This window comes from Dermacentor andersoni, chromosome 1 (assembly GCF_023375885.2).
Source record: "Dermacentor andersoni chromosome 1, qqDerAnde1_hic_scaffold, whole genome shotgun sequence".
NCBI lineage: Eukaryota > Metazoa > Arthropoda > Arachnida > Ixodida > Ixodidae > Dermacentor > Dermacentor andersoni.
The window spans coordinates 194,890,039-194,918,012 of record NC_092814.1 but is presented as its reverse complement, the minus strand read 5'-3'; the positions used below and the strand labels follow the sequence as shown (position 1 = coordinate 194,918,012).

The following is a 27,974-nucleotide window of genomic DNA, read 5'->3' as shown; positions in this document are numbered from 1 at the left end:
TAAGTATGTACATGTTCGACTTTAATTCCTTGACTATTGCGGTTTGGTTATTTGGTCGAAGAGCTGCGTGACCGCTTGGAACACCTTGTCTGGCTCCTCTTCTGCTGAGATCTGAAAGACAAACACAACATAGCTTATTAACGTTTTGCCTCGAGCACGTCGCGGCAGCAGATCTCTACTGTCTTTTGTGAAACAGGAGAGTCTTCTACTCATATAGAAACAGCTAATAGGTCATTGGGCTTACCGAGAAGCGTTATGAGGTAGCTCTGTAACATTTATTGTTCGGGAAGTCTACGCCAGGCTCCATCACGGCGCGTCATTCTTAGACGCGCCTGAAGAGACTAACTTAAACGTGCTACGTTTCCACTTAATGTCTGTCAAACAACAGGCAATAAAGGAAAGCTGGGAAACTTGCGAAGCGCACGAGCAGGGAAAATTCCCACGCGCAAGAGAGTGGCCGCGTGCCCTAACTGTTTCTCTCATAAAGCGACGTCCACGCACAAACTCCCCACTTCCGCGCATCATACAGCTACGCCTGCAGTAGACCGATCGCGAGGGAAAGGAACGCGTTCAGATACCGCACGTGCGAATCGTCTTTCGAAGAGTGTTTTCACTCTTACGCGTCTTTTGCATGTGTCTATGAATGACTCTGCACGGTGATAACTCCCTAACTCTAAGTTTTCTAGATAGTAGAGAATTTTATAATGGGGCACCTAAGCCACACCCAAGCGTTGGGGGACACAAGCTCCAAACTGTGTGTCCTTCACACTCTTTTGTGCTAGCTTTGCTTGCTTGCGTAATCCCTGCGGTTTGCCTGCCCCAACGCTCGGACGCCGTAATCTAAAATATTCTATTAAGGCCCTTAGAGGTATCCACAATGTATAAGATAGCCCCGAAGAATGTTAGCGACGCTTCCGAGCTACGAGAGGCGCAAGCTGTTAGACAGATTAGGTACCTTGCGTGCATTTAAAGACAAGATGTTAATGCTATATTTCCAGGCGTCACGCTATGCTCTGCTAGGCTCCCGCAACACGAAGAAGTTGTCGCTATACATGTGCACCTCGCTCTGCAAATGCAGTAACCGGCGTGCAAGGCGACACTGTGGCATGGAGTGTGCACACACGTTTACACCACGCAGCGGGGCACTTGGATCTCAAAGGCGCGTTTCGTTTGCTTCTAGTAGTAATTGTCGTTGTTGTAGTTGTTGTAGTTGTTGCAACACTGAGTATATGTAACGTTAGTTGCACATACTCAAGTTGTAAGAAATGCTGCCTCTAGGACTTCTAGATGATGATATCATGGACGCCCCAGCTGATAGGATTCGCGCATTGGGTTGAAGTCTGAAAAAGTCTAATGAAAAGAGCTACAAATGCTACTTGCAAAACTCGCTAGATGCCCGATAAACCTACATGCAGCGTTGAGTTGATGGTTCATTGTATACAGCCCCCCTGCCCCAACACATCAAGAAAAAAGTAATTTTCCCACCAGATGTGATACTTGATTTGATACAACACTGATACAATACCGATACTGATTTGATATTGATACTGATACACTATAAACAGCAGTTACACAATTTACACACACTATAGTGATTGAACAAATTAGGAGCTGAACACACAGACACGCAAAACTGTTTATTCATTGAAATAGCCGAAATATTGCTTGATGTCAATCATTTTTATGTGCGATCGATTTCAACGCGGCAACTATTTAATTGCGTTCGCCTCGTTTCACAGGTGAGAAAGCAATAATGCGGTGTAGGTTATCCAATATATGGGCGGGAAAGGATGTGTGGTACGTTAAAGGGTAATCCCTATGTTAAGCTAGCGCCGTCATTCTTGGTGATATAGAATATTACGACGGCTTAAGATTGATTACTTACTCTAAATTCGGAGTATCGATATCTTTTCCTTTTTAAGAATTAGGAGCTATAATTTCTAAACCGGCACATTCTCCAGGGTGTTCATTTTTCGCGTAAGCCACATAAATGAACACAATTTGTCAACAAAGCTAGCTCCTTCGAAAATTGGTCGTTTCGCCTCTTACTGTAGTAAAATAAACCATAAACGTCCAGTACACCGTAAATTTCACGCACTTTGGATGGTTTTCAACTTCTTTAATAAGTGCTCGGTGCGGGTTCTGCGCGAGACGTTGGAAACGAATATTGCGGCGATGACAAGATGGCTTTGCTTTGCATAGCGACGTGATTAGACGCTGAGGCGCAAAGCTCTATAACCCTGTAACGCACAAACACAGTCCCACATCAAGGAAAATAACTGGTTCACTCTTATTTCTGGCCATGGAGAGTACATTTGTATAAAGAACAATGAAGATTTCTTTGAGTTATAACTTAACAAAGCAATTAGCAAATGTTTTGCTAAATTATTCCGAACACATAAATCTCTCCAGCGAGTCAAAAAGGCTACCATGCATAGCATTCTGATTTATAAAACTCAGCGTAGAATATATGATACGTTGAGTACTACAGGGTTGAAAAAACCATGCTGTTGCTTCAAAGGAATTTCATGAGATGTGAAGCTGAATTCAAAAAGCCTTCCGTTCGCAAGTGTTATTTGCCATTGGCCCTCAGCCGCCTTCGCAAATAATACGTCTAGCAGCAGGATTGGCAGGAATTTCCTCTTGCGAATAATTATAGCGTAAGAACAATTTGGGAATACAGGCCGTGATTCGTTCCTTAAAATGAGGGCTGGAACGTCGCTCGCGGCAACAAAAAGCAAAAACATCGAGCAAAGCACACCCACCTTATGAACGATGGCTTTGTACTTCTCTAGGACAGGCGTCGACTCGTCGTGGAAGGTCTTGAGTCGCTTGGCGATGGTCTCTGCGTTGTCGTCCACGCGGCCACTCGTCTGACCACGTTTCATGAGCCGAGTCGTCATCGTCTCGTCCTTCACCTCGAAGTACACAAGGTTGGTGCACTTGCACACCTGCACAATTGGAGACCGACAAGCCCTCGTGCTTTTTTTTTTCTTTCTCGGTAATGTGTAAAGAACTCTGCGGAAGAACTATGACCTGGTGAACGCCCTACCGTATATGTTGTTATCGACAACTCATTTTGCCAACTCCGGTGAAGAAGGCAAAATCGGCGTTCGCTTCTGTAAGTTCTGTAATATCGAACTTAGCAGAGCGTTACAGGGAGCAACCTGGCTTTGCATGTCAATGATTTTAACTGCATCCCGTCTTTGTTTCAGCGCACTAGCATCATCGGCAGGGGGAATTCCAAGCCTGTGCGCGAGCTGCTTGAAGTGTTTCATATCAAAAACAACGAGCGGGCTTGCATAAGCGACCCATCTGTGCTTATCACAGAGGAAGAGTGACGCTTTTTATCGGGGTTTGGTTGACATCTTCAATGTGCTATATTGGTTTCTTCCTTTTGCACGTGCGCTTGCGCAGGAAAAGCGGTGTTTGAAAGCACGTGGATGCTGTGTTCCTGTGCGTGCGTGCGTGCGCGCCTCCTTCTGGTCCTGCGTACCTCGAATACACGCAAAATTACCGCTCGAGGAACTTTGCGTGTATTCGCGGGCTTCTTTCACGCTGGGAAAAACACTTTTATGTGTAGCACGCATCGAGCAACAGAAAGCTGCATCGGGAGTTTTTCATGTTGCTTTACAATTTCCCACTGGCACTTCTAATCTAATAAAATTTGAGAAGTTGATTAATTAATTACGACTAGTTATGTAATTAGGCGGAATGAAACAGAAAGTCTGAGTTCGAGGGACGTTCTGAAATTAAGTTTGGTCATTTTTCTGAAAGAGGTTGGTACGCCAGGTGAAACACGATGGCCATAAGAATACACGCCCGTTGCTGGTTCAACGACTGAAGGAGCGTCAGCGGAGGAGAAATGACGCATGCGCAGAACGCCGAAGAAGAGAGTAGCAGCAGACCGCTGGTGCCCGAGGTTACTCGAGCACAAATACTGATGGCAGGCAGACGTGTGCTGACAACTTGGTCGCCAATGGAAGTGTGCTGTTATCCGGTATGAATGGGCACGTGGGACTAGCGTGTCCGTCATCCATGAACGCCTACAGATCGTGTATGGAAGATGTCATGCCTCAGGCCTTGCATCTCAGGGAACCGAGTTTTACCAGAGGGGTTTCTTCAAACTGATTGCACGCAACGACAAATGTCTCAATGTCGGTGGCGACTATGTGGGAAAATAGTGCCAGGTGTATATTTCATGATGCCATGGTGTATTTCTTTTTGGCAATAAAGTTTCAGTGTGAAAATAAATTATGAAACTTACTTTCAGAACGCCCCTCGTATCTCCAAGCGACGGCAAACAACATTACCTTGATTCTGCTGAGGGACGTGGCATCAGCATGATAGCTGGGACACCCCGTATACAAACGCGCCAACTCCCAACTTAGGTTTATTCGGTGTAGACACGTTATTTTATACCTCCGCTTTTACGTAAATGGTGGACCGTTTTATGTAGTAGTATACGAGGCGAATAACAAAATGACACGCGATACAAAGAAATGAATATGGGCTACAAGAAACCAAGAAAACGATACCACTCAAGCAAGCCAACAAAACTGAGCTCAGGGCGATTAAACCCAGCCTATGGAAAAAAATATTCTATCTGCGCGATAGCGTTATTGAAGCCAAGCATACACAGCAGTTCCCCTATAGATAAATTTTCAAAATTTTTAAATTAAATTTTGGGGTTTTACGTTCCAAAACCATGATATGATCACGAGGCACGCCGTAGTGAGGGGCTCCGGATTAATTTTGACCACCTGGGGTTCTTTAGTGTGCACCCAACGTGCATTACAGGGGTCATTTTTGCATTTCGACGCCATCAAAACGCCATCATCCTGAAGCGCTGTGTCTGCGTATCTGTTTCTTTCTACGTCCTCGTTCAGTCGCGCTTATACACTCTACCATGGATTCTAATCAACTGGCCCGCCAACGTGTTTTAATCAAAACGCGGCCGGGATTTCATCCAACGCCCGGGCTTAGCAGCGACTGAGAGATAAATCCCCCCTCTCTCCCGCCTCCTTATTATAACCATATAGTTATCTGGTTAGTAATACCGGCGACAACCGCAGGATTCATAGGGACCAACTGTCTTGAGCGTGCTGCCAACCTGACTTTGAAAAGTACGCGGTTTATCGGCAAACATCCTAAGCACATGAGGCAAGGAAAACCTGTAGGGGCAAGCAAAATTTAACGCTTAAGGGAAGGCTGTGTAAGCACAGCTTCAATAGCGAGATTGCATAACGAGAGAGAATATGTTGAAAACAGATCGTTTTAAATCGCGTTGTACATGTGTTCTTGGCTTTCTTGACTCCCTGGAGTGTCCTAACTTAAGTTTCCCAATTTCTTGTAGAACACAGACAGCTCTTTGTATTGCTCGTATTGTTTTTGTCTATCGCCTCGTATACATGGCGTCTCAAAACGATTCAGTATACACCGTGTGCCTCAGCTAACGTGAATACGCCCCCAATATACAAGACATCAAAAGCGATGCCAACCAAGCTGTGGGCAATGGGCTTACCTCAGCTTCGAAGCGCACGCCCTGCTCAACGTTCCTCGGATAGCCGTCGATGAGGAAGCCCTTGGCTGTCGCTAGGTTTTTCTTGATGGCCTCTTTGATCAGTTGTAGGATCATCGCCTGCGGTACGAAGAAGAGGGAGACTCACCAGATCACCACATTCGACTGGTCGGCAACAGATCAGAAGGGTTAGCGGGTGTCGGCATCAGATAGCACATCCTCGTCGACTCATCAGGTAAAGAAAGTTGAGGACCTTTTTGAACCTGCTTACAAAGGACTACTGGATTTTGGAGAATTTGCGGTATTAATAGAGAATACAGTGCGATATTGATAATGCAATGCGAATTCACTTGAGATCCAATATATCGCTCTTAATTTGCATTTGCTATACGGACACGGCAAAACATGCGGGAAGCAAGAACAATGCAAATGTCTACTTCTCGCCTGTGCAACTCGGGAAATAATTAGAGGTAACGAGCAAAGTGGAAACGACAAAAAATGTGTTTCGTGTCCGCTTAAGAACACCCGTGGTATCGTGCGAACACGTATAACGTTCCACCGTGAGAAGGGTATCGCAGAGTACATTCACCACGTGGCTTCAAATTCGACTTTTTTTTTCTTACACACGAAATGATTTAGTCCACGTTCCATGTCACAACCACATGCCACTTCTCGTTATATGTCAACTAAGCTATAATGTTAAAACCAAGCAAAATACAAGGCTGATTTAAAGGAAATGAACTAGGCACATCGCTTAAACAAAATCATAAATGCGTAAAGGTTCTTTTCAAAGCTTCAGTTATTCATTAAGCCCTTCCTTTCGATGCGACTACACATGTCTGCTTAACACGATTCAGAATTGCCCTCGCTGAATATCGCCAGACACACGGCCCGCAGGTCAGCATGCTGGTAAAAGGAAGGAACCTCAGCTGTTCAAGCCGAGAATCTGGCCCTCTACCTACCTCTCTATTCAAGAAAAAAAAAAAGAACCGACGAAGTCATGTGCGCGTAAGCTTCGGCATGCGCTTGAAGCGCAGCGACTGCTGCTAGCGCAGCGCCTTGTCCGAGGGCAAATAACTATCGCGCTAACAAAGATAAAAGCGAATGATTGCTTTGTTTGCTTCGTCACAATACATCGCAACAGGAAGCTGAGAAAAATCCTTTCAATGAAGGCTTAAGGGGTCCTTCGACCCCCTTTGCGAACAATGACAGCGGCTGAAAAACAGAGGTGCAATGTCAGAGCGCTCGATTGTTTCGAGCTCCTGAATGTATTGAGGAATGTGCCATGGAAGTAAAAAAAAAAACCTGGTTTATACAACAAAGAGAGCCGCTAAACAGCGTGCGAGGCGATTACTAATACGTCACTAAACTAAACAATACTGAGAAAGATGACGACAGCCAAAGGAGTTGGAGGCGGCTACCCGCAAGATGTGATAAGAGGCGACCATGGCGGTTATTATTCCACCGCATTGAGAGAAGTAACGAAGATGGCGGCTAGCACACTGGTTCGAGTGTAAGCTCCAAGTTCTGGAGAAACGGAGAACGACATATACTTCGCTATATGCCGTATGGACGCCGGTGCAGAAGCGAGACCACCCGACGCGTAATGAGAGCCAGATATAATGCTGTAGCTCGGAACCTCTGCCGTAACCGCTGCCTGGAAGCATAGTTAACACTGATAAGTGGGTTAGTTGGTGGCTCGACATACAATGCGTGTGCCAGTCTTTACACATTGTTGGCACGCTCACGAGTGTGTGTGAGTGCATGTGTCACTTGCGCATGCTCGTGTCACTCTCCTCGAGTTATATTAAGTTACACGTGTCCTTCAGGATAACGCTAACCGTTAAGCGTCAATAAAGTCGGGAGGCCCACTAACTCTCGTGAACGCAATCATTCTCCATCGCGAGCCTGTGATGCGTCGCCGCACAACACCTGTTGTGCATGTGCTGGAGGCCACTCAACGTCAAAGCATAAGGGGCCCTGAGCTAACGGTACCCGATTGTCCACCGGACGATTGTCCACCGCACGTAGCTATTTCTCCATAGCTACGTGCCATGCAGGGGCGTAGCCAGGGGGGGGGGGGGGCTTATGCCCCCCCCCCCCCCCCGTAATCTTTTCGTGCTGTCCATGCACCGCCGACCAAAGCAACCCCCGGCGCCGGAAATCATTCTGGATTTTGTCTAGAATGTCTTTTTCACGCTCGGAAAGACATTTCACCGCGAACATAGCGAACTCGGGCTGGATTTCACGGTAACATCCATGCACCTGGAGTCGCATAATACAAGGAGCCCCCTCCGAGCACAAAGGGCGTTTTGATGGCGAGTGGCCTCGTCACGGCATATCGCGGAGGCCGCGGAATCTACGGAGCGCATGGATGTCAATTCTGAAACTTCATGGGTATAAAGTTCTCATAAACTTTTGATGTGAAAGTGCATTGACATTTCCCAAGTTGGGCTTTAGATTTTCGATTGCGGAACTTTGTGGGTTTAATGTTGTTATAAACATTTGGCACCAAAGGTTCATTGACTTTTCTAAAATCTTCCATCGGAATATACAACGACACAAGCCAAATCAACACACTATCAGACAAGTTGACAAAGCACGCAGCGAAGTCCGATGAGACGAAACATTGTGGTGGTTCATTTGTGCCGTCATGTCATATAAAAAAAAATCAACATTTTTTTCCACCTACGCCAAAGCATCCATGTCAAGATACTAAAGCCAGCCAAGGTAACTATGTTCTTAATTTTTTCTACTTTGACTTTTATTTGCAAGGACACATTAAGCCACTCCAACTTTTTTTCATTTATTTTTTTGCTTTTTTTGTTCTCGCTACGCTACCCGCGGGCTGCTAGAGCCAGCGAGAGCGCATGCCTTTTCTGGTGTTGCCCCTACCACCACGTGGCGCACTTCGATGCGCGTTCGGTTTTCTCTCGCCGAGTGGATTTTCGCCTTCGCGAGTTTTGGACGCTTTCTGGCTAGCAGTCTAGAAAAAGAAACAATGGTCGCTCGCCGCCATCACTGTGGGGACTCGACCAGTGGCGTAGTAATGGGGGGGGGGGGGGGGGGGGGGGCCGGGTGCACGGGTACAGAAGGGGGGGAGGTGTCATATACGTCTGAAGACACCAGAAATCCTCGCCTTCCTCGACTACAACCGGGGGGGGGGGGGGGGGGGAGGTGACAGAAGAGCTAAGGGCCCCGGGTGCCAGATGACCTAGCTACGCCACTGGACTCGACGGATTGCAACACGTTCGCCTGAGCACAACCTCTCCGGAATATTTTGTCTCGCCGGTGTAGGACACAGAGCAGCATGCGTACGGTTCTTTGTGGGCCAAGCGTCTCACGTTTTCTTCGATATTCTTCTGGTAGCCACATTAGGTGCCCAAATTAGGCATTCGGTTGTGGCCAACATGCTTTCCTTTGCGTTTGTTCATTTCGGTGGCCCCGCCTCTCAAGAGGAAGAAAAAAATGCATTGTTGCGACGCAGCAAATTTCTGCATGGTAAAAGTTCGATTTTGTTACTTCTTTTACGGAAAGTAATGGGCCACGGGACGCTTGAGTTGCCGGATACTCTTATGATATTATTGCGATAGCAATTATATGGACACTCCAAGCGCATTCCTGCCATCGCCGTCGCCCTTGTGCTTCGTATAAAGTCCAAGGGTGATAACACCGTGACCGCGCGCCGCATAGCGTATGTGCGAGGGAAGGCGCATGGTGTATGTGCGAGGAGAAAAGCGGGGAGCAAGCGCGCCGCCTTCCGGCGCGCGCTATACATCGGGGGAAGTGGAAGGAGGGTGGGCGGGCCTTAGGATTCTGTGAATCTGTGATTGCGCAACATGTTTATTTGCCTTGTTTGACACATTATAACGGTGACCTTTTCTTAGATGCGTAGATTTATTGGACACTTATATGTACATTTAAATATCTTGGTGCGAGGTTTTGTGTATACGTGCATGAGCTTTGTTTCCAGTGACACTTTGTTGCCCTTTATCAAGCTGTATTTTCACATTTATATATTCCATTATATCTTCTCATTTCTAATGTACGAGGGCGAGTCAAATGAAAGTGAGCCAACCCACCCCGCGCAATAATGGTTCGGTTCATTATCTGCGAGGCATGCGCGTAGCACACAAGCATCTCCCATTTACAAAAGTGACATGCAGGTGTGAGAATAAATGTTCTTTAATACTCTCGTACACTGGGTTGAACATGGTTGCGTGACGTAATGGACGCTCCAGAAGTTGAGCAGCGTGGTGTTGAGGTTTTTGACTGCTGAAGGTATTTCGTAAAAAGAAATTAGTTGCCGTAGGGCTGCCGTGTACGTTGAACATCGGATTTCATTGGCCGCTGTGAAGCGTTGGAGCGAACGGTTCAAATAAGGACGTGAAAGTTGCAAAGATGATCCAAGACCGGGCCAAAGTCACCGTGCAATCACCCCCAACACAATTGCAAAGGTTGATGAGCTGATTTGACAAGAACGGAGGATAAGCACTTATGAACTGGCAGAGCATGCGAACATCAGCCACGCTTTTGTTCCCACCATAATTGATGAACATCTCGGTTATCGGTTCATGTGTGCGCAATGGATGCCCAAGATGTTGAACCCCCGCCAGAAGACGGCGAATTTCGGCACTACCTTGACTCATCTGATCTGGTATGACAATGAGGATGACGACTTCTCGTCTGCAATATTGATCGGGGACGAACCATGGTGCCACTACTACGAGCCTGAAACACGACAGCAAAGCTTACAGTGGAAACATTCGAATTCACCACCCCCAAAGAAAGCAAAGGCCGTCATTTCCGCCGGAAAGGTGTTGACTTTTTTAGATCGTCAGGGGCCATTACTGATAGAATTTGCCAAATATTTAAAGAGTATCAATTGTTTCCGATATTGCGAAACGCCGGATCGGTTGCGTGTCGCAATCAAGAACAAACGACGTGGAAAATAGACGAATGGGGTCATCTTGTTCCCCACGTCGCTGATGTGGTTAATACAAAACTGGCAAAGTTCAAGTGGGAAACGCTTCAACATCCGCCATACAGCTCAGACCTGTCGCCTTGCCACTTCCACATTTTGGGGCAACTGAAAAAAACAGCTCAAGGGAACCAGATTCGTGTCGGACGATAACGTGCAAGAGTCAGTTGCAGACTTTTTGAAGCAGCAACCCAAGGAGTTTTATGAGACGGGAATCACGCGACTCGTTAGTCAATAGGACAAATGTCTAATTGTTCATGCAGACTAATCTTAAATAAAGTACCCCGTTTGTCATATGTTCGCATTGGCTCACTTTCATTTGACTGGCCCTCGTATATTTTGCAAAACGTCTGGTTTTTATACGTGCTCTCTGTTGCGACTATAATTTCGGTGCAATTACGATACACGACCGGTGACGCCTGCTCCTGCGTAATATATTGGAGCAAAGGACAGCGTTATTGAGATATTTCATTGGCCGTTGCGTATGTACAAGAATGTAAACAAGGTTCTTGAATGACAAAGTTTCATTAACATATTTGTCCTCAACTTCCTCATTTCATGGCCTTTACATTTTTTATATCAGCGGCTTGCACTGCTTTGCTGGTTTCGAAATGATATAGTTCTAAACTTCGTGTGATATTTTCTTTACTTATTAAATAGACAAACAAATATCTCAAAAATATATCAGCATCTTTCGCAATGACAATACAGTATGTATTTGATCCATGAATTCATGTATTTGATCCCTCGACAAATTGTTTAAGAGGAAGCTTTATCTCGGGCCCAGTTCCGACGCGGTCTATTCAAATACATGTAAAACGCAGAAACGCTTTTCTGAGATAACCTCTGGATCGTTTTTAATGAAATTTGTTGCATTTGAGAAAGAAAGTTAAATTCTAGTCTGTTGGAAACGGAATTTCGATTTAGGGTCTGAATTTTGTTTAAAATATTTTGAAAAACTTGAAATTTCGAAAAAAGGTGGAGCACGACGTTTACAAATTGCTCTGCATCAAGAATAGTTATTGCGGTTCTGTAAACGGCATCTGTTAAAACACTCAAAGCGGACAAATTTGATACGTCAATTGGTATCTTACGTGAATTTGTTACGTTGTGTACAAGGATTCTGCAAAAACCGTATTTCCATAATATCAAATTTTTTTAGAATAATGTATAACAAGATAATTTTGTCCGCTATAGATATACTATTAGGTGCAATTCACAGAATTTTGATATCATTTTTCGTTATTGAGTTACAGTTTTAAACTTCATAGTTTAGCTTTCTGAAAATTTGCGATTTATGCCAATTTTTAGTAAAGAAGTGACTGCCTAAATAAAAAATCCAAAACAAAAAAATCACTAGAATTTAAGTTTTTCTTATAATTGCAAGAAACCTCGTCAAATATGGTGCAGTGGTTGCCGAGAAAAACAAATTCTCCTTCTACATGTATTTAGATACGAACACCCGAGCTAAAGCTTCCTCTTAAAGAGGAGGCCGAACTGCAAAGTGAGCCCCCCCCCCCAAACGAAATTTCTGGCTACGCCACTGGTGCCATGTCACATGTCTGTCTGAATGGAGAGATTTTAAGCCCAAGTGTCATATCTCATAACAACACGCAAACGCGGACCATCAGCCTCCTTTTCATTTCTCGGTTTACAAGATGCATGGAAAATAAATTGCAAATTAAACAATATTAGAATGCCACAATGGGCCCAATGGTCACCTTTCCGATAAATAAATAACGGACCACGGACAGTCACTTCTCCGCACTTAACTGTTGAATGTTGTAGCGAAAGGACCCGTTAAAAGCGTACCCGTGGGCTTCATACACGGTCGCTTTACAGAACCTACCAGTGGGGCAAGCTCTCCCTTCTTCATGATCTCGTTGATCTCCTTGCCCCGATCGCTGCCAGACTCCACTTCCGCTCGCAGGAGGTCGCCTGACGAGATGTGCGTGAAGCCGTACTTTTGCACTATCTTGTCGCACTGTGTGCCCTTGCCAGAGCCGGGTCCGCCTGCACGCACCGGCCTGCACTCAGCGACACTCGTAGTCCCACATTCCCGAACAAAAATGGCTCGCGAGTGACGCCACCTGGCGAACCATCTGCTCTTTCCCACAGTATACAGTATGCTAAGCAACCACGAAAATACGATCAAAGCAGCCGTCAGGCGATTGCGAGACTCGCAGATCTGTAGTACTACAATAGCCATATAACTCTTGTTAGCTTTAACTTTCCCCGTGATATTTACTCATTTAAAATTCAGGTATAATCACTATTTGCCAATAGTTTCGATATAGAAACCACTGCCTCGTGCTCAGCAGCAGTACTGAGCCGCCGTGGAGGGACACATAAACAAAGTAAGACATTAATATCTTACCAAAGACGAACACGACTGGCACCTTGACGTCCAGTGGCCCTTCCATGGGTGCAACAGCAGGCTCCGTCTGATAGGCAAAAGACGGCAAGTCAGACGCCAATCCACGCTTACACAATGCGCAGTTTTACTGGGTAGTAAGCAAAGCTGAGCTCGCAAAAGCGGTCTAGTGGTCAGAAATTACGAATATTTAAATTTCGTCGTATGCAGGCGCATTCTCACTCGCCGATGGCTTGCGTCAGGCAGGGGTATTTTTTCTATTTTTTTTTACAAGACATTACTATAGGAAACGCCCCTTACATAGAAAGAGAATTCGCACGGAATGTGACGCAAGATTAATTAAAATGACCACCTTGAAGATGCCCAGAGCTATCGCGCGTGCGCGACTACCAAAGCTGTCGAACCCATCCACACGTTCGGAGTTGATCGCAGAGAAGACTCCAAGTCGGATGCGCACTCTCTTTCGCGAAGTCGAGCCAGCAGGCTAGACTGATGAATAACAGGCATTCAGCCGGCACGAGTGCCCATCATGGTTCATTAGTGTTCATTATGGGTGCCACCGCATGGTTACCGGCGACTATCGATAAGTACGAGTGATACACGGTTCGCGACGGGAGGTCCCCTGCTATCAGTCACCAACAATTTCTTTTTGTATACAAGGGCCAGAACGAAGCCCACACCATATATAGTATAGCAACACGCATATAAGTGGTATTCATTGAATGTGAGCTGAATTGTATTCTTTTCTCTAGTCGCACGTGGCAACACTTCCTACAAGAACTTACGCGCGCTTATGACGTGATATTATGTGCCTGGTTACATCGGGACAAGTAGAGCGCAGTATCTGTGGCTCAGGACAGTGCCGTTGGACATGTGCAAGAGAAGTTGCGAAGACCTATTGATGCTCAAAACGATGCGTAGATAGTCTCTAAACGAGGAAGCGTGATACTGAATTAGAAATCCAGTGTTGGAGGCTAATCAGAGACGCAGGTTACGGAAGGGTGAAGTCGAGAGGGACAAGTCGAGAGGGACGAGGGGTGAGAACCAGTGCACAACAATAGGCCTGCCCGGCACGCCTACTCCGCGAAGACCACCACCAGCAGCAGATACTTTTGTTTGGCCCCAAATTCAATTGAGGATTGTGCGGAATGGCGTTGGATGTAGTATGCGCATGCGTGTGACTAAAGTTGTGGTTTCTCAAAAACTCTACTAAAACACCTTCGCTATGCGTGTGATCAGTGTCGGCGTGTGATGTGTCCGTGAGTGACATCCGAGTCGTATGTAGCGTGTGTCGTAGAGGGACACGCGCTACACACGTACGCTAGACGCTGCGTACGCGTCTACGTACGCGTCTACCCGAAGACGAAATAGTAACATAATTGTTTTTCAAGTCTGTTTTTATAACCATATACTATAGGTTGCGAGAGTCAAAATCTCATTTTTGTTTATATACAGCGGCTAGATGCTGAAGGCGCATCTCCATGTAGTACGATACGCGTCTACGTATATAGAGTGGGAATAACCAAAGCGATATGTCGTTGCTGCCTTGCACAGGTCAGCGAAGCAGCACTGCTGCGTGCCTTAGACGCAACATTTCTGACCAAAGCATAAAAACAGCTGCTCGCATGTATAAACTACGGGACACTACAGGTTGTTCATAAATCTCGTTCGTGTTACTTCAGGCCAAGATAGTGCGAATGCATGCATAGCGCACTTTCGCCGGGCGAAGCGGCTCAGCTTAACCTCAAACGAGGAATGGAACTGCATCTAGCTGCCCCGTTGGCCACCATGTTCACCTCTTTATTTAAGCAATAAAGCTAGTTCATTCTTTGCGCAGTGCATATCCACTGACACACTTGTCCGCATTAAAAAAAAAATATCTCAAGCACTAATTTAACACACAGGTTGGCATCTGCTACAAAGTTCGGTGACCGAGCTCCGCATTCGAACCTAACCTGATACATCTTAGAAGAAAGGAGTGGAATTCGGGGGCCGGCGTACCCTAGAATATGCGGTTAGAGGATCTGGTTTGAAGATTTTATAGATTAAACAGGTTGAACGATTGATAAGGTGCGAAGATTGATGTCATTGACCATACATTTGAGGACTGCGGCTGCTTCTCTACGCAAATGCAGTGCCGAGGTGCGCCGGTTAAACCTGACCCTTCACAACAACTACGCAGAGTTACAAACGGGTGCCAGACTCGATAGAGATCGCGTGGAACGACATTAGCGCTTAATTCGCCTCGCCACTTTTTTGGAGTGTTACGCATTTACAAACCAGTTGACAGAACTGAAGGGACGACATGCGTGTGTGAAGTAACAGATTTGCTATGAATTGATGCAAAATTTCGCGGCAGAGAGACGCTTGCCCTTGCGCGTTACGTGTGATCTAGACTCCGCAGGTGACCACGACGAGTGATCTAGGGCCTCGACAGTGAGCATTTTACGTGTTATGCGCAATCATTTAAAATATTGGCGACTATAGCGTGGTATAGGTAAGAATACACACAGTTTTATTTTTGTTAATATTCCAGTCGGCTTACATTAAAATATTTTTTTACCTGCAGATTTTTCATTATCGGGTTAGAGCCGAGTAAATACATAAGATATCATGCAGCCACACGTAACAGAATAAGAAATCTACTGTGCAGCAGTGTTTCTTCCTTGTGTGTTTTACTGAGCTCACTTTCTTGTAGGATACACCATCACCAATTATAGCCACAAATGTCCGTTCCGCTAACCTTTTTAATTTCCTCATGCATCTCTTTCGCCACATCTCACCTTCAAGAACCGGTTATTTTCAGCTCTTTGGAGTGTCGCCCAAACTCCGACCTCCGCTATCACCAGAATCAGGCCAGTCGTCGTAAAATTCAGCGAGCATAAGGCTTTTCTTTTTTCTTTTTCTTTTATTTTTTTTTTTCATTTTTTGCCACCAACCGAGGAGCGCGAAACGGCAAACACGAGCGAAACTCGTGCCGAAAACGCCAACTAAGACAAACCAGGAGGAATTCGCAAGACTTGACATGAATGCGAATGGGGCAAGACTGCAGCGATATAGTCCAATAACCCGAAGGCATAGTATTCAGCGAGCCACCGCAAACAGGAAAACACTCGTTTGCAGCGGAGGTAAAAAATAACAAAAGGTGAGACCAAATTTACTGCCGTGATGTCTATCAATAGTCACAATTTCACACGGGTGATTTTGTAGAGGCTACGAGCACATTTATTCTGCGGAGTCTAGATCACACGTAACGCGGAAGTGCAAGCGTCTTTCTGCCGCGAAATTTTGCATCGTCTGCTTGGTGCCATGTGGAGTCATTGCGGCCGTCTCGCTTTTATACTGTGGTACAATTAGAACCCTCCAAGACAACATTTTTACGTCCTCACAACTTCAAATGTAAAAGTTTTCATTTAAGACTGTGCTACTCGCTGCCGTTTCTGGGCCGGATCGTTGACGCCGTTGACGCCACGCCGTTAGCAGCCTATACTGTGGCGACTTCCGCCGAGTGCTAATATCTAATATATAGGTAGGTGTACTGACCACTCGGCCCTTTAACGCATAGGGCAGCGGTCAAACTCCGCCATCCAACGGAGATGGTCTATAAAGACAGATGCAGAAAGACGGTACATCTTTACCCAAAGCAGAGTCAAGAACCACTCCCAAAACTATTCTCTCAGTCCACTGAATGCCTATCCTGCGTCCTTTCGCTGTTTCGAATGGACAGCTTTTTTTTTTCATGGGGGTCGCAATACTGCGTAGGCAGTGGCGCCATCTATAGGCAGTCGGCACGCTGGCTTGGGCGAACGCTCCGTATTGTATGCCACGGTATACGCTGGGCACTAGTTTCTGGTGGCCTTTTTTTTTTTTCGCGCTCGCGGGGTTTAGTTACCGTAATATGGAGTCTTCTACGCGGACAACGGTTCTATGAGACGTATTCAAGCGATAATTCGGCATGGCCGGAGTTTCAGCTGGCGTTGGGGTGGACAGAGTCCCTAGCGCAATATACGCGCGCGTTTGAGCCTACAATCAACCTCGGAGATCAGTTGTGCGCATCTGGAAATTCGTTTCACGAATGTGACCTTACTGCAGCATTCTCACTGTAATTCTAAGCTCTGGTTTAACAGTAATGAGTAGTTATGAAACATGACGATCCGAACAGCGTGGTTGCCGTTGTGCTGCGGAATAAGTTGTGCTGTTTACTTTGAGAAGAGTCCAAATTGTTATCAGCAAATACATTGCGCGACTTACTTGTTTGCTGGACGAGGTTCCACGCACAAGTAAAATAGTTTTGGTTAGTAATAACCGCATACCGTACAGTGTGAATCACACTTGTGTGGTTCAGCGACCGGCTGCATACTGCGTGAGCGTCCGAGGCAATCGTAGATGCTGAGTTATAGATCTGTTTGTTCTGTACAACGCATGGTCCAAACATGCGGCATGACCATGCAAAGTCTTTTGCGGCGTTAGTCCGTGCTTTTTTTTTTTTTTTTTTTAGCGCGCAGCTCTTAGGCGCCCGTTCCTGCGGCGAGCGTCAGTGTCGGTGTCGGGGTAACCGAACGAATGAGCGCACCGAAAGATGAAAGAGCGAACGCGGAGCGCAGCGGCGGATGAAAAGCACGAAGATGGAAGCTGTGGATGAGGGTGCAGCAGGACATGAGGTGGAAAGCGGAGCAAGAGGGTATGGCGAACGGGTGGGAAGCGTAGAGCGGCGACGATGGCTACGAAATGGAGCCAGAGTAGTGCCCGTCGTCTGGCAGATCAGGCGGCGGCTGCTGCTGCTGTGAATCGCGCCCGCGCGTCACCCACGCGCTGGTTCTCGCGATCTTCAGATTAGCGAAGCAGTCGCGCCACTCTTCGCTCCGTTTGCAACGTGCCGTCCGAGACAGATTGTCCGCGCCAGCCAATATATAGCGAAATGAAAACGCGTATAGAGCTGCGCTCAAGTTGCGCGTTTTAGTATCGTAATCTTTGGTGATTTCTTTTTCGCGAAAGAAAAAAAAAGAATAACTTCTTTCTTTTCTGTCCTCTACTATGCACTCACCCGTCTTACGGAAATTGTGTTCGCACAAATTGCCGTTAGGTTCTTTTTATGCGATCCCCTTTGCATATTATGCTTTACAGGGCAAAAAGGCAATGCCGAAACAAACATACTTATATGCATCACGCTGGTTCACCAACCGCAGTGATCGCTGTGTTGAACAGTAATGCGGCTGTTTGGCAGTGTTGGTAAGACATGACAAAACACTAAGCACACAACCAGACGAGGACGGTGAAAGAAGACAGGCGACACACGAGAGATATGTCTCTGCTGTCTTCTTTCACCGTCCTCGTCTGGTCGTGCGCTTAAAGTTCTTTTGTCGTGTTGAGCAAAACCATGGGCCTTATACAGGAAGCTACCGCAGACATAGTACAGTGATTTCAAGTTTACTAAGACTTGAAATGCGTGAGAACGATGTGGTTGCTGACACAAATGTTTTATAACATTTGGCGCTTAAATGTTCCGGGGTTCCATTGGGTTGGCCGTACATAAGTACTCCTATCTTTTATAGTTACCATTCCAAGCGATCAGACAGTGAGATTCTTCATTCATGCTGGCAATGCATAGACGCCGGTTCTTTTCGTCGAGTGTAAACCGATACAGACAAAATATTTCGCGACACATACACATCGTGGCTGGTGATACGCGTCGCATGTTTGCGCAGCCAGCAGAAATTTGCGCATACTGTATAATGCTGGACCTAAATGCTACACAGTGGTTATTCAACAAGCTCGTATGAACTGACATCAAGTAAATTTCACGCAGAATGAGCTAAAACATCTCCAAATTGTTCCACAACACGCGACGGCAACACATTCAAGCAGCACCGCACCGGCTCCCACAAGCCAGAGAGGAGGAAAGGATCGCCGCCAACACCCTTCGCCGCGCGCACTTTCCTCCTCGCTCGATGAAGGCCTATAGGCCGAATATCTTTATGCGTGCTGGGAAAATTGATCGAATATGTGCGACGGATGTAATTTCGAATACAAAGGGAGCTCGCCCCGTCGCACTTTTAGAAAGTGTAGCTGGGTTCTTCCGACGTATACAATTAGCGAATTTGAGCGCGTACGTCCGGCATGTCCTAATGTAAAGACGATTCATAAAGTCTTCGTCCCTGTTTTGTTTTGGCCAAATTACCGCTGTAAATGCGAAGTCAACATATCCATTCTCAGCGGTTGACCTTTCTTGGACCGGCCCGGCCTTATCTGCCGGTAGCTCCGCGGCACGGCATTGCCATCAGTTGTTGAAGATGGCGGCTGTGCTTCACATGTCCACGGCGTACGAGCAACGAAGTGAGATTCATTTTCTATGAAGCAAGGGACGAACGACCAACGAAATCCACAGGAAAAAACAGCCCACATATGGGTCTCGCTTTGAGAAGTGTGAGGTGGTGGTGGTGTGAGTTCGCAAAAGGCCGTGAAGAATTGCATGACAATGAGCGTTCGGGGAGGCCGCGTGCGTCGCTGACTGACGACATTGCTCAAATTTAGTGCTGCGATGGGACAAATGTCTGTACCGGTGCGGGGACTACCTGGAAAAATATTGTAAGGTACGTAGAATAATACGTATATTTGTAATTACCTGTATGTACCTTATTTTGGCTAATAAAACATAGGAGCAAAGACCTTCTGATCAGCCCTCGAAACATGCCCGAAATTAGCCAGGTGCGTCGGACGTACTTCCCAGAATCCGTCCAAAGTACAATTTCAAGGAATATGCCTGAGCTACCTTTAGCTGCAGCCCTCTATCACTCCCTCCTTTTAGGCCTTTCCTAATGCAGTACAATACGGAAGCGTGTTCATCTCCAGCGAGAATGGTCGCGGCCTATAGGTTTTCAAAGAGGATTGAGTCAATGTGCTTTGCACGAGCGATCTTGATTTCGTTATGAGCACCCTATACGGCAATACCTCACGAGCACGCAAACCCACCTCAACGTTTCATAAAAATTATCTGCACGCAACGGGCCTGCATGCTCATATTTAATTTCATACTGCGCTTATGCCGCGTGGCAACCCAAGCGAATAAAAAGCAGAAGATGAACAAGGCAGACGGTGTCCGGCACAACCTGTAGTATAAGGAATAAATTAAGTTGCGGGCGTTTTACGTACCAAAACCACAATATAGTTATGAGGCACGCCGTAGTGGGGGACTCTGGACTAATTTTGACCACCTACGGTACTTTAAGGAACACCTAAATCTATGTGCACGAGCGTTTTTGTACTTCTACATCGAAATCCGGCCGCAGCGGTCCGGAATCTCGCGACCCGCGAACTCGTGCTTAGCAGCGCGACGCCATATCTACTAAATACCTGTACTACTATAGCCGAATGTGGGCACGTTTTATTGCGATAGCAATTATATGGACACTCTGGGCGAATTTCTGTCCTCGTCATCGTCGCCGTGAGGTTCCGTATAAAGTCGAAGTGCAATAAGACCGCGGCCGCGCGATCTGCTGTAGTTGAGAGGGAAAGCGTGAGAGGGTGAGCCAAGCAGAATGGTGGCTTGATGCGGCGGCGTCTTCTCGCGCGCGCTAGGAGGGGGGAGGGGGGGTCGGGGGGCAGTTTAGCGGGCCTATATCTCTTCTACTGCAGCCGCGGATGCACATGGCACGGATGAGCGCGGACGAACGTGCCCTGTTTGGAGATAATCTGCGGTGGGTGCAAAGGCTAGAAGACCCGAGAAGCCGGCTTCGTGTGCGCTGCGTTCTCGCGCACATAGTTGGCTCTTTGAAGCCAGAGGCAGCACGAAGGGTAATTGGCTCCCCACAGATGCCGCTCTTCATCAAGCCAGCGCGTTCTGAAAGCGAGTGACCGCGGTAATCGAGTGAGATGTGTTCTCTGTTTCCTGTGAGAGCGTCACACCATGCCTATAAATTTACTTAATAAGCGAATGTTTACAGCAATTTATGCGGCCGATAAATCTACTAACCTTACTTCGAGTAGATGTCTAATAATTTGCTATTGCAATGAATCCTTCGCCGTTTGGGTGAAACTGCGACATTTTTTCTCACACGCTCATGTCCTACCTTTACTTCAGGCGGCTTTTCCTCTTTCTTCTCTGGCTCGGGCGCTTTCCCCTCTGGGTTTTTCTCCTCCGGCTTTTCTCCTTCTTTCTTTTCCTCCTTCCTTTTCGCCTTCCGGCCCTCCTTGGTCTCATCGTCTTGGGCGAGCTGCTTAAAGTCGATCTTGCGTACAAAGTTCTCCAGCTGGCGACGGTCGAATCGGCGCAACTCGTACTCGCTCTCATCGTCGCTGTCCGAGTCTGTCCCAGCATGTCGCGCTGGTGGCGCTATCGGCGGCGGCTGCTGACGTCCTCCCACCAGGCCCGAAAGGAAGCTCATGAATCCACTCGACGGCGTTGGTGTGACAGGAGGAGGAGGAGACGGCGGCGGAGGGGTCTGCTTCCTCTTCCTTTTCTTTTTGGACTTCCTGATCATGTACAGGTCCTCCATTTCGTCGTCGTCGTCGTCATCGTTCTTGATATAGGCGCCGCGAAGGCGGCCGCTGGTAGATCGACGTGGTGGTCCGCGGCGAATCATGACGGTGCCCGGACAGTTGCATACTCTCGGTCGACTTTGACCGTAGTCATCGAACGTGGAGTCATCGGGATTCTCTGGCCGCGGCGGCGGCGGTGTCGGGGCACGCCGCGGCGCGCCGTTTTGGTTGCCGTTTGTCTGTTTGCGGGCCTCAGATTCTGCGGACGTACTAAACTCGCGTTCTATCTGAAACATTCGGATGCGCGACACATGTGGTCCGCTGCCGCTTTTGGAGCCCGACACAGGCACCGGTCGAGGAGGGGCATTGGGTAGCCTCCGCGCGGAGCGGGACACAGAGGGTCCCAAACGGCGATTAGGCGGCTGCCTGCTAATTGCCTCCGCCGAGTCGTATCCTTCGTCGAATAGCTCTCGTTCTCGAAAATCTACGCCAGAAGGAGGTGCGCGCGAGAGCGGCGGCTGAGGATCCTGTCTGCCATCAACTGCCTCCGCCGAATCGTATCCTTCATCGATGCGCTCTCGGTCGCGAAAATCTACGCCGGGAAGAGGTCGACGCCGAATTTCTTCGCCAGTCGGTGCGGGAAACCGGCGCCCCAGTGGCGGAGGACGCGGCGGCAGTTGTCCAGGAGAGAGCGACCTCCGCGGGGGCGGTGGTCGTAAGGGCCGAGGTGCCGGAGGCATTCCGGGCGGCATACTACCGAGGCTATTTCTTGGACTGGGGCACCCGATCACTCCCATGCTGCTGATGGCCACAGAGCCCGGCGCCTCTGTCATCGATGTCGCGAAGTAGGGCTGCCGGCTTGGCGTTGTCACGCTGCCGGCGCTTTCCGTCGAACTGCCGAAGCCGTGCGCATCTGTCACTGACGCCGGCATGTTAGGGCGCCTCAGCGGTGGACCGGGCGCGGCTCGTCCTGCCCATCCGGATACTGACGGCGCCGGAGGCACTGTAGACGCCGGAGGCACTGTAGACGCCGGAGGCACTGTAGACGCTGGCGGCACTGTAGACGCTGGCGGCACTGTAGACGCTGGCGGCACTGTAGACGCTGGCGGCACTGTAGACGCTGGCGGCACTGTAGACGCTGGCGGCACTGTAGACGCTGGCGGCACTGAAGGCATGGAGCCCAAGCTCCCGATGGGGTCGAGGGAGCCGCTCGCGCCGAGCACTTCGGTCACTCGAGCGGACACTTCGGTCAGCGAAGTGGTCATGTGAGAGCGCCGAAGCGCGGCGGGCGCATACGCAGCTGGTGACGGAAGAGGTGCAATCGCAGTATTAGAACCGACTTGCAGTAGCTCGGACGCTTCCACGACAGCTACAGCGGGTTCAGCGCCGAGCGCCGGCGGCGACTGTGGCGGCCACGTGCGGCCGCCCGGAGTTGTCGTGATCGTCGACTGGGAATTTCGTTGCAGCAGCCCAGGCAGCATAGACCTACCTGGCACCGTCGATGCATTCGGACCGATGAGGAAAGTGGTGTTGCTCTGGTAGCGCAGTGTTCGCTGCAGGGATAGACGCAGTAGATAATAATCATGCTTCTTGCGAATCATTACTGTCATTCACTGAAATTATATTTGTTCGCAGATTGGTCGCATCATACGTCATTATTCAGGTATACTTAAGCGCACGCACTTTAAAGGAAATTGAAGTACGCCTGTCCGTTTTCTGAAAGAGTCTGAGCTCTGCGACTACCTAAATTGTAGCGTAGCGACTGGGTGGCAGGAAATGCTATGTCCAGTAAATGGAGATGAAGAAGAATTGTGAAGTTATTAAACCGCCAGGACTCTCAAAAGCACGGCACGAAACAATCTGGGTCAACTCGTACGAGCAAACGAGGCCGTTTTACGCTAGAATCAACCGATATATTTCATTTTTCATTAACCATGTTCTCTGCACTGCTATAACTCAAGGCTGTTACGTCAACAATACCCTGACTATACCCCAATAATAATAATAATAATAATAATAATAATAATAATAATAATAATAATAATAATAATAGTCTATTAAGATCTTTTCCCTAAGAGCCTTTCGTACTATTCAGCATGGAAATTGTCGGGCCTGTTTGGGAGACGAACGAGTGGCTATGCAGTCGGAGAGCCTGCTTAAACTTAGCCCTATCTTCAGACAGTAGAATACGTAGGTCAGAGCTAAGAGCCTGCCGTAATTGCTTCACTGCACTCGGCAATGCCTTAGCTGTGCCGATAGATTTTGACGAAGCTGCCAAAATTTAAGCATGTGGAAAGAAGCCAGCACCGAGTGCTGCACTAAACCCCGCTGCCAACAGCGGCAAGGAAATAGTCGATAATTACCGGTCTCTGCGACTGCTCCGACTCCATGTTGGCGGTAGCCTCGGCAGCGACGACGTACTGCGGTCGCAGACAGAGGTAGCGGTGGGGCGAAATGGGGCCCCCGACTTGGACTCAATTTTTCTGCCGCCGTCTCGGCTCCATTGCGGGGACTATCGCTTCTTCGTCTTCGACCACCGGCTGTACCTTCCCGTGACAGTTTGGCTTGGTGCCTACGGATATAGCTGAACCCACTACGGAGGATCGGCCTTGGCTTAAACATTTTCTTCTTTTCTTCTGGATCGAGTGGAAAATATTTCACATTGGTCGAGACAATCTAAAATGCGCGTCACGGGCGTGCGCTCCCTGAAAATTTGTTCTCTTGTTGGACACACAAGAAACAACGAGTTCGCGCTCGTCTGCCGAAACCTCAATGCCACTCTAGAAGGAGCAGGAAGAAATCGCAGGCTTAGGAAATTGACCTGACTAAGTATAGCCATGTCTTCAATATCAGCTTAATTTCTTCTTTTTTTTTCTTTTTTTTAAGATGAGGAAACATATACGAGATATGTTTACACAAAATACACACGAACACGCAGCGAAATGGGAGGCGGGTGCAAAACAATACCGGTATAAAGAATGCTGAGGAAGAAGCAGAAGGCGCAATAACTAGGATTATGATGATTATGAAGCTTTATTTAGATAATGGATGGCCCATTGGTCTTAAGACGCGAGTACATGTAGATCATGGTTGCAGATGTCAACGAAGGCTAGCAGGGCAAAACACTTAAGGTAGATGACCTGGTCCTGCTCGCTACACCTCTTACGGATGATACACAATTGACCGTAAAAGAGAAAGCGGCAATACGAAGCGCAGCTCAATGTAACAGCGATAATCTTGGCAACCATCACACAGCTGCGCGCGCAGCTGCATACAAAAAACAAGCCTGCTGGACATGGAGCATAAAAAATTAAAACTGAAGTACTTATACATAACGAGGCAAAAAAGAAAGAAAAAAAAAACAGTAGCAAAACAATTCTTTCCTCCCGAAACCACGTATATATGTCCCCTACATTGCGAATGTTTTGATTTAGTTCGCACAGTGTCGGTACTTAAACAATTCAAGAAAACGCGATAAGATTCTTAACGCATGCGGCAACAAACGCAATTTACTCTGAATTGGCTCTTACACCAAAACAGTAAGAGGAGCTACATGTTGCTAGATTAATGCCACTGCGCCTAAAGTTTGTAACACTCACCCGCCGCTGCGTGATGATGAACGCATCGAGCACAAAACTTCGTGTTATGGCCCCTCTTATGCCTCATGCAGTTTGATCCCCAATGTCGCCAAAGGTGTGCCGTGCCGTACGATTCGGCACACTCGTTCGCAGGTACTGGAGCTAAGCTTAAAGCACTCGTACTCATGAAACGGTTACTGAGACTACCAAAGCTTCTTAGTTATGTGCATGACCGGAAACTTAACAGAAGTCATTAATGGGATAGCATTAAGAGTGTGAAAGTGGAAAGAAGTGTATGTATGTGAAGTGTGAGAAGCCGGTCACGTGGTAGAAGGAGGATGGGAGAGCTTAGAAAGAGTATATATTACGATATTATCCGCGAGATGCCCAAGAGACGCGCCGCCGCGAGAACGACGAAGTGGGTCTGAGCCCTTGGCGCGAGCGAGTGTCGGTCCGGCTCTTGGCCAATCCCCGCGAGTGGGTAAGCGCCAATCTCATCAAGGACATCATCATCATCATCATCATCTGGCTCCGCTGTAAATAGCCTGTAAATAGCTTCTTTCGTCTGTGTCTTTCAACACGTAACATTCCGGTGGAGGTTAGCGGTCCCTGTCCTCGCCACGGAACTCCGAAGTGGTCGGTACATCGAGCTTGTCACCATGCCTCCCGGTGACGAGACCGCCTCTGCAACGGCTTCAGCTTGTCCGACTGCTCCAGTCGTCACGGTTGCTCAACATCGCGACCCTGGTGTGTTCCCTGGCCTGGAGGGACAGGATGTTGACGAATGGATCAAGCTTTATGAACATGCCAGCTTTATTAACAGGTGGGACCCAACCAGTATGCTCGCCAATGTCATCTATTATCTCGGCGGCATCCCACGCGTGCGGCACTAAACGCATGACGACGAGATAACCAGTTGGGACAGTTTCAAAGAAAAGCTACGGGAACTGTTCGGCGACCCCATTGGGCGCAAGGTTGTCGCGAGAAAGGCTCTTGCGTCTCGTGTTCAGACACCTACAGAGCCATACGTTTCATATATACTTGACGTCTTGGCTCTTTGCCGCAAAGCTGATGATGCTATGTCTGAATCAGATAAATTGGCGCATGTGCTAAAAGGCATCGCCGACGACGCTTTCAATTTACTCGTTTTCGGCAACGTTTCGACTATTGACGCCATCATCAAAGCATGTCGTCGCCTTGAACAAGCGAAGAGCCGCCGTATCTCACACCACATCATGCGGCTACCCAACACTGCTGCTACGTCGACATTTGAGGGTCGACCGTGTCAGTAGTGTCAGACTACCAACTGTGACGACGTAACCCGTATTGTTCGCCGCGAACTCGCGGCCGCCTGTTCGCCAGCTTCCTCATCCACGCCTCCCGATCCACCAGCAACCACGAATGCGATAATTCAGGCCGCCGTCAGACAGGAATTTGCGAACAGGGGTCTGAACACCGTGTGTTCCACGTCTCGACCCAGCGTTCCCCAGTTATCTAGCGGCCCTCCTCGTCCCCGGCAGTCCTTTTCTGCCACATCTCGCCGCAACCCGTCCGAATGGCGTACCCCTGATGACAGGCCGATCTGCTTCCACTGCTGTCGCATCGGCAACGTCGCTCGTCACTGCCGCAACCGATGGCCACCACCTCCTCGGACATACGCCGGCGCTTATTACGGCACATTTGGACCTTCTGGTTATACTACCCGCCATGAACCCACTGCCGCTGACGCTCCTGCTCCGAATCTTCGCTACAGCCGCTCGCCCTCACCTCGACGCCATCAGTCTCGTTCGCCCCAACCCCGTCGCTTCTCTTCGCAGCCTATCGCCTCCCGGGTCCAGCCGGAAAACTAGGCACTGCAGCTTCTGAAGGTGAAGCTGCGTTGTCGACCCTGCCCTCAAATCCTCTGCTCACGTTACCTACTAACCGAAACCTTCTTGGCGTTTACGTTGACGGCTATCCTGTCACGGCACTCATCGATACAGGAGCACATCTTTCTATTATGAGTGCAGCCTTCCGACGACGACTGAACACGCTCCTCACCCCAGCGTCGGCACGCGTCGTCCGCGTTGCGGATGGTGGTACTGTGCCTATTATCGGAATGTGTACGGCACGTGTCAGCATCGCCGGCCGCCACACTCCTGTGCTCTTCACCGTGATTGCTCATTGCCCCCACGACATCATTCTCGGCCTCGATTTTCTCTCCGCGCATTCTGATCTTATTTACTGCTCTGCCAGTACCCTTCGCCTTGAGTTACCGATTCTCGCCGAACCTTCTGACGCACCCCAGTGCCGCTTATGCCCCACCGGCTTTGTTCGCCTGCCGCCAAAGTCATTAGCCTATATTGAACTGTTGTCTTCCCCACCAGTTCCTGATGGCGAGTACCTCGTCACTCCTCTGCCCAACATTCCACTACAGTTTGACGTTACCGTGCTTCACAGTATACTTACTATTACTGCGAACCGCACTCGCATGCCTGTCTTTAACTTTCGATTGGCAAATTCAACCGCAAGGCATTTGCCTTGCCAAAGTTGATTGGCTCGGCGACCATCACGTGGCAGCGGTATCGACCGATGGTTCTTGCGAGCTCAGCAGGCCCCCCGCGCCAGCCTCGGGCGCCGATCCCAACATAAAAAATGGTTGCGACGGACCTGTCCTCTGCGCAGACTGAAGACCTTTGCCAAGTATTATCGTCCTACCGTGATATTTTCGACTTCGACGATCGCCCTTCAGGCCAGACGCTCACGGTCAACCATCGGATTCTTACTGGCGATGCTACACTTATTCACCAACGACCGTATCGAGTTTCTGCGTCGGAACACTAATTAATTCAAAGTGAAGTAAACAAAATGCTAGATAAAAACATTGAGCCTTCTTCGAGCCCCTGGGCGTCACCTGTGGTGTTGGTTAAGAAGAAGGACGGCACGTGGCGCTTCTGTGTCGACTACCGTAATCTGAACAACATTACTAAGAAAGGCGTCTCCCCGCTCCCACGTATAGACGACGCTCTTGACTGCCTGCATGGTTCCAGCTATTTCTATTCAATT

General features: G+C 48.3%; 1 protein-coding gene across 2 annotated transcripts; it reads right to left on the bottom strand.

The window, feature by feature from the left end:
* LOC126546958 (uncharacterized) lies at positions 1-25,023 on the bottom strand. 2 transcript variants are annotated; one of them, XM_050194686.3, is made up of 7 exons: positions 23,715-24,987; positions 20,943-22,904; positions 12,880-12,946; positions 12,352-12,515; positions 5,525-5,641; positions 2,766-2,951; positions 1-111 (listed from the first exon to the last, which is right to left on the bottom strand). In XM_050194686.3, the coding sequence occupies exons 1-7, from the start codon at positions 23,739-23,741 to the stop codon at positions 34-36; spliced, it is 2,601 nt and encodes an 866-aa protein (XP_050050643.2). In that variant the 5' UTR covers positions 23,742-24,987; the 3' UTR covers positions 1-33. The 2 variants fall into 2 exon arrangements, with proteins under 2 accessions (XP_050050643.2, XP_054918894.1); XM_055062919.2 differs by lacking the exons at positions 1-111; positions 12,352-12,515 and having other exon boundaries at positions 2,862-2,951; positions 23,715-25,023.
* Positions 25,024-27,974: the final 2,951 nt, after the last annotated feature.

What these genes read in the sequence shown, in the direction of transcription:
- LOC126546958 (XM_050194686.3), bottom strand. Translation starts at nt 23,741, where the DNA reads ATGGAGTCGGAGCAGTCGCAGAGACCG. An exon ending in CGGAGCAGTCGCAGAGACCG is followed by an intron (nt 22,905 to 23,714) that starts GTAATTATCGAC and finishes CTATCCCTGCAG; the next exon opens with CGAACACTGCGCTACCAGAG. An exon ending in GCCAGTCGTGTTCGTCTTTG is followed by an intron (nt 12,516 to 12,879) that starts GTAAGATATTAA and finishes CGGTGCGTGCAG; the next exon opens with GCGGACCCGGCTCTGGCAAG.